This window comes from Gobio gobio, assembly GCF_949357685.1.
Source record: "Gobio gobio genome assembly, chromosome: 22".
NCBI classification, from domain to species: Eukaryota; Metazoa; Chordata; class Actinopteri; order Cypriniformes; family Gobionidae; genus Gobio; species Gobio gobio.
In genome coordinates this window covers 9,606,634-9,619,659 of record NC_137118.1, presented here as the reverse complement: position 1 = coordinate 9,619,659, position 13,026 = coordinate 9,606,634, and the positions used below count along the sequence as shown (strand labels likewise).

At 35.5% G+C, this 13,026-nt stretch overlaps 1 protein-coding gene across 4 annotated transcripts in view; it reads right to left on the bottom strand.

The window, feature by feature from the left end:
- Positions 1-3,069: 3,069 nt before the first annotated feature.
- Positions 3,070-13,026, bottom strand: part of postna (periostin, osteoblast specific factor a) — a 33,436-nt gene continuing 23,479 nt past the window's right edge. For 2 of the 4 annotated variants that reach the window (XM_079804079.1, XM_079804080.1), the window contains 11 exons: positions 11,916-12,041; positions 11,763-11,828; positions 9,478-9,603; positions 9,325-9,390; positions 8,665-8,757; positions 7,222-7,281; positions 7,080-7,139; positions 6,939-6,998; positions 4,783-4,869; positions 4,657-4,698; positions 3,070-4,259 (listed from right to left, as the gene is read on the bottom strand). In XM_079804079.1, the coding sequence (XP_079660205.1) occupies positions 4,207-4,259; positions 4,657-4,698; positions 4,783-4,869; positions 6,939-6,998; positions 7,080-7,139; positions 7,222-7,281; positions 8,665-8,757; positions 9,325-9,390; positions 9,478-9,603; positions 11,763-11,828; positions 11,916-12,041 (839 nt within the window). In that variant the 3' untranslated portion in view covers positions 3,070-4,206. The remainder of the gene's footprint in view (positions 4,260-4,656; positions 4,699-4,782; positions 4,870-6,938; positions 6,999-7,079; positions 7,140-7,221; positions 7,282-8,664; positions 8,758-9,324; positions 9,391-9,477; positions 9,604-11,762; positions 11,829-11,915; positions 12,042-13,026) is intronic. The other 2 variants (XR_013815546.1, XM_079804081.1) reach the window with 2 other exon arrangements.

The window sequence follows — 13,026 nt, the reverse complement described above, 5'->3', positions numbered from 1 at the left end:
CATTTGTAGTAAATAGAAAATGAATACTCATAATTGCTTAAAAATGTAAATACTTTAAAAAATATATAATTTAAAATATAATAATGGATGTTTTTGCTTCAATAGTAGCTTTTATTTTGATCATAATAAATAATATTATATTTCATAATTAATTAAGAAAATGGGAATACTATGGGGCGGGGCTACTTGTTTGTTCGACCAATGGCAGACGGGGAGCGTTTTATAGAAAAACCCATTTGAAACCAGTCATTTTTTTGCAGTTCCATTGGTAATGAATTTCTTATTTATCAGATTATCCAAATCAAATTTGATTCTGGGCTGTAACTTCTAGTAGTGTGTAGTTATCCAAGCAAGTTTCCCCTTATCTCTCCAAACATGAGAAATCCTGTTCGCTGTGCAGAAATGTCCCCATGCAAGAGCACACACACATGGAGAATAATAGAACACATATGTGAACTTGTAAGTTCAGCCACAATACACAAGACTTTCTTTACAGCACATGTGTGGAGAAAGCCCTTTGCTGTTGTCCTTGACTCAAGGTCAGTTGTTGTTGGACAAAGTAAATGACACTTACACAAAGAACTGTTAAAGGAGGCAATCTAAAGTTACATAGCAATCCCTATATAACATGAATAGCAATGGCAAAAACAATGTATGTTGCGTATTAAGCAGATTAAAGTCAGATTACTCACAATTGTTTTTGCAACTAGCTGAAAGGTTTTTATATTTTATTTTATTTGAATGAAAATGTTCTTTATGGTTTTAGTTTTTGGTGTGAATTCAGCAGCTTTCACTTTAGACCAGTGCAAACAATGGAGTGCTTTGTGGTGACTGGTGAGAGGGTATACACCGATCAGGCATAACATTATGACAGGTGAAGTGGGCGGCCAAGGCTCATTGATGGACGTGGGGAGCGAAGGCTGGCCCGTGTGGTCCGATAAAACAGACGAGCTACTGTAGCTCAAATTGCTCAAGAAGTTAATGCTGGTTCTGATAGAAAGGTGTTAAAATACACAGTGCATCGCAGTTTGGTGCGTATGGGGCTGCATAGCCGCAGACCAGTCAGGGTGCCCATGCTGACCCCTGTTCACTGCTGAAAGCACCAACAGTGGGCACAGAACTGGGGCTGTTTTGGCAGCAAAAGGGGGACCAACACAATATTAGGAAGGTGGTTATAATGTTATACCTGATCAGTGTATACATCTAAAACACAACTTGTGAGACATGTTCATCCTTCTGTTTTTTCAATACATTTTTTTCTGGTGTTTCAGGTTCAGGAGCAAAGCTGTATTTAGTCATCCATATATCTTTGTGTAAAGGCATATGCTGCATGCTGCTATATAATCCCTTATGTAAACGTGTTTCTTTTACTCTGCAGTGTTAGTTGTTTTTGCATTTACTTCATGTAATTTTTGACATGCTTTGTGTCTATAAATGAGAACATAAAGGGATTCATGTGTTTGGCTCACAGTTAACTCAAGATGGATAGCAAATAATTATGACTTATCATCAGAATGAATCATTTCAAAAGTGGCTTTGAACAGTAATTGGATACAAATGATTTGGTAATGCCTATCATCATTAGCAGTAATTGTCATCATATTCATTAAGTATATGATGAGTCAAATCACAAATGTCCCAGGACAGTTCACAGTGCTGTTCAATATTTAAAGGGTTAGTTCACCCAAAAATGACAATTATGTCATTAATTACTCACCCTTGTGTCGTTCCAAACCCACAAGACCTTTGTTCATCTTCAGAACACAAATTAAGATATTTTTGATGAAATCTGAGAGCTCCCTGACCCCACCATCCACTCTAAAAAAAAAGGTGCTATATGGCACTAAAAGTGATTCTTGGTCGTAATCATAGGGGAACCACTTTTGGTGCTATATAGCACCATATCTTAACATGTTCTGTATATGGTAGCGGTGCTATATAGCACCTCAGCCAAAGAACCGGTGAAGAACCACTGAAGAACCACTGAAGCACCAAGATTGGTGCTATACAGCACTGTACTCTTGTACGGTCTTCATTTGGGAATTACACTCAGGGTCTTTGGGGTCTCCACAAACCCCAGGCAACAAAATGTAATTTTGTAACAAAACTAAAAAAATATATATATTTTTTTTAGAACAAATGTAATTTTACTCTGTTTATTAATGTTTTTTCTCAACATCTGTGCAGTTTTTGGAGTATGTATAATACTATTTAAATTTATATAAATAAATTAAAAAATATGTTTTTTTTTAATGGATTTTCACACAAAATCAGTTTTTTTTAATGTAAAATTGACTTTATAAAAGACCCACATTTCTTACTTTCATTTGTGGGGATAACATGGATAATTTGACATGGTTCAGTGTAAGATTTTGGCTCATCTTTTGGAAAATACAGTTTTAAAATAAAAAATGACTTTTACCAGTAAATGGCTGCAGAGCTCGACTATTTTTCAGTTGGATTCATATCTAAATGTTATGAAATCACAATTATAACAAATAGCATTTTTTTTGTACTGAAAAAATATTTTTTTCAATGTTACATTATGATTAGAATCATTGATTAGAGATATGATTAGAGTCTTTAGAGTTTATCTTTTATTTCAAACATCTGATTTTCTTATAATTCTACAAATGTAATCTACACTTCAGTTACTAACTGTAACAGAAGAAAAATTAACAGAAATGAACAGTTATATATATTACATATTGAGTAAAAAAATACACAACATGAACATCAAAATGCAATGAACTGAACAGCAATAACAAATGTATTCCTGTGTGTGTGTGTGTGTGTGTGTGTGCATGATCATTTTGCATTGTGGATGTTTTATGCATTGCTGGAAGTGTGTCACTTCATTTCTGTATGTGTGTTCTGTGTTGTTTCTGTTTTTGAGGATAAATTTTGTCCATTTTCCAAGCGACCCTGAGTGTGACTTTTTTTGTCACACAAACATAAAAACAGATATCAATCCAATTATTTTTTTTTATTTGTAGATCTAGAGAGTGTTTACAACCGTACAAAGTCTCATGCTGTTTGGACAAAGGGAATTTTTATTTTATTTTATTTGAGCAAACATCCTTTGGGGTCAGAAAAGACCCCGAAGACCGAAGAAGGGTATGGTTCCTCTATGATTACGAGCCAAGAACAACTTTTAGTGCCATATAGCACCTTTTTTTTTTTTTAGAGTGTAGACAGCAACGTTATTACCACTTTCAAGTCCAGAACGGTACGAAATACATTGTTAAAAAAAAATTGTTGAATAAAGGAATTATTTTTTGGGGGGGGGGGATTTGCACACAAAAAGTATTCTTGTCGCTTCATAACATTAAGGTTGAACCACTGGAGTCACATGGACTATTTTAACGATATATATCCTTTCTGGACCTTGAAAGTGGTAATAACGTAGCTGTATATGGAGGGGTCAGAGAGCTCTCGGATTTCATTGAAAATGTATTTGTGTTCTGAAGATGAATGAAAGTCTTACGAGTTTTGAACGGCATGAGGGTGAGTGATTAATGACAGAATTTTAATATGATTTATAAAACAATAGTTGCACCACAGATAAAAAAAAAGTACAGACAAACTACAGTTTTGGAGGAAAACAATAAAATCACAAGTAGAGTTGTTTTTTAAGCAGAAATTGTTTTATTTATTTATTCATTCATTTTTAGCTCCATTGAGGCTTATTTCAATGTGATGATTTTAATTTGTACAATTGAAAAGTCTTTTCTATTTAAAAATTAAAAGGTTTTAAGTGAATAAATTCATAAAAATATACTTTAGCAGAATGATGGAGAGTTAAAAGCTGCATAATTTAAAGTAAACACAACAGCCAAAGCTTTGCTGATCCTGATCAGATAAAAACGCATTCATGTGTCAGAATGCAAGCACCACAAAATATCAAGTGCATGAAAAGCTCAATGACAAGGCTCATACAGTATATATTCAAAGAATCAATATAAACAGCTAGGGGGAAAAGAAAATGACCAATGTCTCTCTTTGCGACCACCACCATTCCAAGTACCCCTTATCTGAGTTGAAGTGGGGTGTTTGCCACACAGATCCAAGATATTACTGCACTGATTTGTAATGTGTAAACATTCAATGCGGTTTGTAGCAAAAGTGTATTTTCAGGACAAACACACTATTCTACAACACTGTTTTTCACTTAAGCTGGATCTCCAGGCACAGCCTCCATTCATCTCATTGTCTGGGTTTGGAGTGACGCCAGATCAGTCTCACTCTTCGCCTTGATCCTGTGTTTTAGTCCACAAACACACACACACACACACACACACACACAAACACACACACACACACACACACACACACACACACACACACACACACACACACACACACACACACACACACACACACACACACACACACACACACACACACACACACACACACACACACACACACACACACACACACACACACACACACACACACACACACGCGCACACACACACACACACACACACATTAAAAAGCTGATCTAAACATCTATGGTTAATTTTCCTCTTTATGGAATTTCCTCTATGGATTATGATAAAGTTGGGTTTGAAAATAAAAAGGTGGTAAAACTAAAAAAGAGCAACAAAATGACTTCGAACACATCTGATGTTAATGAACTGAAATTCATACCTTGTGGTTGTCTGATGGCGGCTCGTTTTTGATAACGCCCCTCTGAAGGAAACAAAAAAAATCAATTAAACTTTCGGCATCAGATCCTTCTTCATATCATTTGCATTGAGCTATGAAGCCACTAACCCTTGATGATTCTGGTGATTCTCTCTGTTTCCGATTCAAAGAGTTCTGGATTGTCCTTCAAAGATACAATCTTTGAGAAATCTGGTCCTAAAAGAGGCATAAAATTAAATTCAGTAAATATTCAAAAAAGTAATATTATTACACTCAGTCATTATCTACTACACTCTTAGAATAAAATGTTCTATATAGAACCTTAAGGGTTCTGTCAGGCGCTTCATATATAGAACCTTTTAGGGGTTCCCAATATGAGATAAAAACCTACTTTTTCAAACTCCTCCCACGCCGTTGCTCCATTATTCACGAACTAGATCATTTTCAGACCACGGCTACAAAAAGTTATGGAATTCAAATTGATTTTTCAAACCTTTCTCGAGTAACGCGAAAACAAATTTGACGACGAGCCAAAATGAACATGCGACTATATCTCTGCAACACTCTAGCATATTCAGACCAAACTTGGTTTGCGTTATGACAACCATGACCTGAGGATACCTGGACAGCTTCAGTGCAGTGCCACCAGGAAATATGATTTTTTTTTATTTTTGCTTATAACTTATGAACTGTTTGCCCAAAAATCACGAATCAGTCATACAATAAACAATTTTTTACGATACCCAATCTGCCATTTTAGGTGTCGGCCATTTAGAATTTTCAAAATATGCTCTATTTTACAAATGCATTGGCGTATCTTTACAAAAATCAGCATGAGTCAAACTCAAAAAGTTGGGTCAAAAGTTATAATGAAATTTCCTAAAAATGTGAATGACTTTTGTTTAAATGGGCCTACTGTAATGAAACGACTCTTGATAGATTCCTTGGGTCATGCCGAGAACATGGATACCGATTTTGCCATAGTCAGCAGAACTTCCTGTATGCCATTTCGATTTTCTTTAAAAACCTACTTTTTAGACTTCCTACATCTTTTGTCCAATTTTCACCAAAATCGAATCATATAATCTTCAGACTGTGCCGACAAAAATGTATGCATTTCGTGTCAATAGACAAAACTGGTTTCATATAGCACTGAAACAAATTTGTAGCCTGGCTCCGCCCTCCTACATACTTCCGCTCAATTTTCATTTTCCTTCAGTACTCCGTCTGGGTTTGCGGTATATTCTCTGGTTGTCAAATTTGAACCGGTCCAATCAGCAAACAGAGGGAGTGGCTGAGAACGATGACGTTGTGCGCTAGTTTGAGATGACATACGTTACGGCCAAACGTAAGCGATTGGTTATGGTAGATCCAGAGTGGCTCTGGGCCAATAGTTTTAAACTTCAACAGAGTACCCGCCTTCAAGGAAGTTAACGCTTGTCAATGGGGAGTGGCCAGACTCTGTACAATTGAAATGTACGAGAGTCTGGTAGGACCAGGCTAACAAATTTGAGGCCTGATGCCAAAATGACTCTGAGGCTTTATCTAAGTAATTCTTTGGCATATTGACACCAAACTTTACATGTGTCATTGTCACCTTACTCTGAGAACACCACATCAGTTTCAGAACAGCGTCACCAATTGGTCGAAAGTGATAAACCATTAAATTACTTTACTAGTAGTTGTATTTGAATTTTCAGGCATTTTGCCAAAACTCATCTTAATATGCTTTTAATTGCTCATTGTTGTAGTTGGTCTGATGCTGCCAACTATGCAGTGACTCATCTTGTTCTTTGTGCTTGGCCCCGATAATTGCTGCTTGCAGCTATATATATATATATATAATTTTTTTTTTTTTAAATGACATTTTATGAATTAAACAGCTTGTAAACATACTTTATCGCTAGAAAAATTCAAATACCAAATTAAACATGAAAGTATTTCTCCTTATATAGAACCTTTTTAGCATAAAGTGTTCTTTAAAGTCAGGAGCTATAGGGTTCTATATTAAACCTCATTGAACCTTTCTAGTGTAAAGCAATTGAAACTGATATTAAAATTATGGCTGATAGTGATAAGCCAATCATTTTTCATGTAGTAACTGATAATCAAATTATTTCATTTTAAACGTCACAGCTGAATTTAGGCATCAAAACATTATATGTACAGCATAAAACATTTTTTGATTAAGATTTCACAGTGTTGATTCATATTTTTAATATCAACTGTCAACAACGACAAACAAAAAAAATCAGTAATATCAGAAGTGTAAAATCATTTCTGACCTTCAATGATCTGCGGTTCTGGTTGAATTACTCTGGTAACAGTGGTTTCCCCTGGTGCACCTACAAAAAGATGAATGGTTTGATATGGTTCAAAATTTTAAACCACACCATATCACTATGTATTAATGTATTACGTCTCACCTTCAGTGATCTGATGCTCTTTCTTGATTACTCTGGTAAAGGTGGTGATCCCTGGTTCCCCTTTAAGCAAAAAGATACATCTATGACACAAACATCTGGGCAAAACCTATATCATATCATCGTTTGGTTTATTAGGGCTTACTTTCAACAGCCTGGGCCTCTGGTTTGATTACTCTAGTTATAGTGGTGATGCCTGGTCCACCTTTGAGAGCAAGGAGACATGAGAACAATGGATGAATAAACTTCTGGGCAAAAGTGAAAGCAGCCCTGAGCCAAATCAGTGAGTAATAGTCAATAATGAAAGCCTTAATCTTACTTTAACTGTACTGCTTAAAGGTTCTGGAGTAAAACCGATTCTTTCTTTTAGCTAAATCATCAGTGCGATCTTGCCAAAAATGAATCGAAACCGTAGGGTAGGATCTTAAATCAAAACCATCTGGAGTAGAGCCATGTGTGTGAGCCATGGGAAAACCAACGGGGCTTTATTCTGTTACGTAACTAGGGATTGTAATCCATGGGCATAAAATTAGACAGACAAACAAACATTAAACAATACTAAACAAGGATGAATCACCGAGTTCACAGCTGCTCTCAATAAAAAACGCCAAGCTCTTCAGGAAGCTACAAAAGAATCTTACAGATCCCAAGCCTTTCAAAATCATAAATCAAATTAATGTTTGGATCAATGGCATAAAAAAACAATACGGGAAAGGCCATGATCATTACATATGCCAAGGATTATGGGAAAGAGTGTTTGGCAGCAGAGAAAGATATATCTGAAAAATGTGTGCTAAAGGGGAAGACTCAAGAAAGGTCTCTTGGTTCAAGAGTAAATGGCTCACTGATTCAGTGTCAATGAGTTTGATTTGTTTAAAATACAACATTAACCTTCAAAAACAATGACCAAATTTGTATCCAGGTCAGTGATGGTACTGTTGACTAAAACAGTAATTGAAATAAAGCTGAAATAAAATATACTATAAATATTAGATGAAAAAACTTAAATGTTATAAATGTTATAAATTCTGCATTTTTACATTTTCAAAAAACATCACTTAGTCTGATTTATAAGATATTTTCCTCATGGGGACCAAAAAATGTCCCCACGAGGACGAGGATCTCGGATATTGCCTTCTTTGTGGGGACATTTTGCAGTTTTAGCAACATTGAACCCTGAATATGCTTTATATATTGATATTAGGGCTGTCAAAAGATTAATCACGATTAATCGCATCCAAAATAAAAGTTTGTGTTTACATAATATATGTGTGTGTACTCTGTTAATTATTATTTATATATAAATACACACACATTCATGTATATATTTAAGAAATATTTGCATGTATATACTGTATATACATTTATATAATCTATAATATATATAAATGTTTAATATATAAAAATTATATATTTTTCTTAAATATATACATGCTTGTGTGTGTATTTATATATAAATAATAATTAACAGAGTACACACACATATATCATGTAAACACAAACGTTTATTTTGGATGCGATTAATCGCGATTAATCTTTTGACAGCCCTAATTTATATATAACTTAACCAAAACTCTCTTAGACCAACCTCCTTGATTGATTGCGTCAGTGATTTGTCTGATGTCTTCCTCCCGGAGGATGTGTACGTCACCGCCGTGAAACGTCTGCACCTTGGTTATATCTACAACATATAAAGTGATAAGATTTGCCATGGATAGGAATCCTTCCAATGCTGTATTAGACAGAATAGAACAAACAACTTTGTTTACAGCCATTCTAAACCCAACTGAACTGGTAAAGTACGGATAACGTGTCTATTTTCTTTTGAGAACAGACTTGAACATGTTGAGGATCTCTTTCTAACCCAGTTCCTACTGCACTAGAATCAATTTTCAAATGTTTAATTCAACCAACTGGACATTTAAATGGAACATTCTGTCATCATTTACTCACCCTCAAGTTGCTCCAAACCTGTATGAATTTCTTTGTTCTGCTGAACACAAAAGAATGTATATTTTGAAAAACCAAAGAGTTGATGGACCCCATTGACTTCTACAGTATTTTTCCTACTATGGAAGTCAATGGGGTCCATCAACTGTTTAGTTCCCTATATTCTTCAAAATATCTTTTGTGTTCAACAGAAGAAAGAACATATTACAAGTTTAGAACAACTTGAGGGTGAGTAAATGATGGAAAACTTTAACTCTTAACAACTATACAACCAAATAAAGTTGTTAAAATTAATGACCTTCACCCACGATTCTCTTGATTTCTCCATCAGCATCAATTTCACCATCAGACGAGGCACTGTGAGCTGAGCAAAAACAATGAAGGCAAAATAAATGTTGTGTGTTTAAAAAAATAAATAAACCTTGATAATTATTTTGAAGTTTGGACATACTTTCAATGGCAGTAAGAGACGGCTTTCCTTCAACAACTTTTGTGATGCTCGGATCTCCTTTGACTACTCTTGTAACTTTGGTGAAGCTTGGATCTCTTTCGACTACTCTTGTAACTGTGACGGGACCTGTGGGAAAGATACAGATCCTGTCAGGTGTCAGGTCAAATCATAGTGGCCATGATCTTTTCAAAAATGTTCTCGGTACATGTGAAAAACTAATAATTCAGAGACATTTTTCTTTCTTGGCATCAAGTACAACTGTCTTATACACTACTTTTAAGTTAAAGTTAGGTTTGCTTCCAATTGCAGTAAACTGATTTCTGAAATACATTAATGCATTGTGCCAAAGTGATATCAATCACATGTAAATGATCAAAGATGAGAATGGGAGTTAAAGTCAATCATTAATAGTCAGAGCTGTTAATAAAACCCCTGTTGGCCTTTCTCTCTAGACACTGCAACAGAGGTCACATTTCGTGCTACTGCTGGATTCATTAAACATAAATTAGGATATTCTGCCAAGGATGAGATAAGACATTGTGCACATGCAGCTGTGGATCAGGATTGTGACTTCTTTTGATTGCAGGCTCAGCATAAATGGTACTTTCACAAGTTTGTGTGCCCATATAATCTTGGTGAAGGTGGTAAACAGATTTGGCTTGCTGTCTGCTACAGAGGGGCTCGGAGAGGATATTCTACCCGAGCTCCGATTGCCCCCCTATAACAGGCAAAATTGTACAAAAAGGAGGAGCAGGGGAGGAGGAGGGATGCTGCAAGAACTAACAACGGAAGAGGTAAGCTGCTGGTTTTATACCTTGGTATTAATTGAAAGATTAGATGGGCGTACTCCTCCCGAAATTACGTTTAATAACTTCACTTGTGTTTAACTCAAACAGAGTGTGCACAGAGTCTAAATAATAAACTGTAAAAGATAAAATACTACATTATAGACACACACACATACACAGTACAGTGCCGTTTGGGGTCTGTAAATTTTTTTTTTCCAGTAATCAAGAAGTCTTGACTGGTGAGCAGACAAGAAGTGTCTACAGAATTAAAAAAATTTTTTTCCTGTGATGCAAAGCTGAATTTTCAGCATCATTACTCCAGTCTTCAGTGTCACATGATCCTTCAGAAATCATTCTACTATTTAACATTTCTTATCAATGTTGAAAACAGTTGTGCTGCTTAATATTTTTGTGGGAAAACAACAAATGTGATGGAGTTTTTTTTAGGATTCTTGATGAACAGAAAGTTAAAAACAGCATTTATTTTAAATTGAAATCTTTTGTAACATTATTATTATAATTATCATGATGAATGTGCCCTTGCTTAATAAAAGTATTAATTTCTTTCAAAAAATGGTAATCTTACTGTTATGGCTTACAGGTCACACAACATTTAATCAACAATTAAACCATACACTTTGACATTATAAAGTTGCATTGTACTCTGTGTGGTTTTAAAAACTGATTGGAACCATGAAAGATGCACAATACGATAAATGAATGACACATGTGAATGTTCCACTTTAACATCGACTTTTTAAATTAAGCCGTACAAAGACTCCAAATGACTTGACTTTCATAAGTCCCATCTGTATTTCATTTATTTGTCATTAAAAGATATTTCATGGAAAAAGTTTGTCCATCATTTACAAATAAATAAGAGTCCCGCTGTGGGATTGGGTCTCTTACAGGGGTACCCTCGCAAAGGTTCCGGCAATTCTAGATCTGACCAGCCTCAGAGAATTCATCAAGACTTGTGATTGTAAAGTAACATACATTAAAGCCTTTAGAATTTTACAGCCATTCTAAACCCAACTGAACTGGTAAAGTACGGATAACGTGTCTATTTTCTTTTGAGAACAGACTTGAACATGTTGAGGATCTCTTTCTAACCCAGTTCCTACTGCACTAGAATCAATTCTCAAATGTTTAATTCAACCAACTGGACATTTAAATGGAAAATTCTGTCATCATTTACTCACCCTCAAGTTGCTCCAAACCTGTATGAATTTCTTTGTTCTGCTGAACACAAAAGAATGTATATTTTGAAAAACCAAAGAGTTGATGGACCCCATTGACTTCTACAGTATTTTTCCTACTATGGAAGTCAATGGGGTCCATCAACTGTTTAGTTCCCTATATTCTTCAAAATATCTTTTGTGTTCAACAGAAGAAAGAACATATTACAAGTTTAGAACAACTTGAGGGTGAGTAAATGATGGAAAACTTTAACTCTTAACAACTATACAACCAAATAAAGCTGTTAAAATTAATGACCTTCACCCACGATTCTCTTGATTTCTCCATCAGCATCAATTTCACCATCAGACGAGGCACTGTGAGCTGAGCAAAAACAATGAAGGCAAAATAAATGTTGTGTGTTTAAAAAAATAAATAAACCTTGATAATTATTTTGAAGTTTGGACATACTTTCAATGACAGTAAGAGACGGCTTTCCTTCAACAACTTTTGTGATGCTCGGATCTCCTTTGACTACTCTTGTAACTTTGGTGAAGCTTGGATCTCTTTCGACTACTCTTGTAACTGTGACGGGACCTGTGGGAAAGATACAGATCCTGTCAGGTGTCAGGTCAAATCATAGTGGCCATGATCTTTTCAAAAATGTTCTCGGTACATGTGAAAAACTAATAATTCAGAGACATTTTTCTTTCTTGGCATCAAGTACAACTGTCTTATACACTACTTTTAAGTTAAAGTTAGGTTTGCTTCCAATTGCAGTAAACTGATTTCTGAAATACATTAATGCATTGTGCCAAAGTGATATCAATCACATGTAAATGATCAAAGATGAGAATGGGAGTTAAAGTCAATCATTAATAGTCAGAGCTGTTAATAAAACCCCTGTTGGCCTTTCTCTCTAGACACTGCAACAGAGGTCACATTTCGTGCTACTGCTGGATTCATTAAACATAAATTAGGATATTCTGCCAAAGATGAGATAAGACATTGTGCACATGCGGCTGTGGATCAGGATTGTGACTTCTTTTGATTGCAGGCTCAGCATAAATGGTACTTTCACAAGTTTGTGTGCCCATATAATCTTGGTGAAGGTGGTAAACAGATTTGGCTTGCTGTCTGCTACAGAGGGGCTCGGAGAGGATATTCTACCCGAGCTCCGATTGCCCCCCTATAACAGGCAAAATTGTACAAAAAGGAGGAGCAGGGGAGGAGGAGGGATGCTGCAAGAACTAACAACGGAAGAGGTAAGCTGCTGGTTTTATACCTTGGTATTAATTGAAAGATTAGATGGGCGTACTCCTCCCGAAATTACGTTTAATAACTTCACTTGTGTTTAACTCAAACAGAGTGTGCACAGAGTCTAAATAATAAACTGTAAAAGATAAAATACTACATTATAGACACACACACATACACAGTACAGTGCCGTTTGGGGTAGGTACATTTTTTTTCTTCCAGTAATCAAGAAGTCTTGACTGGTGAGCAGACAAGAAGTGTCTACAGAATTTAAAAAAAAAATTTCCTGTGATGCAAAGCTGAATTTTCAGCATCATTACTCCAG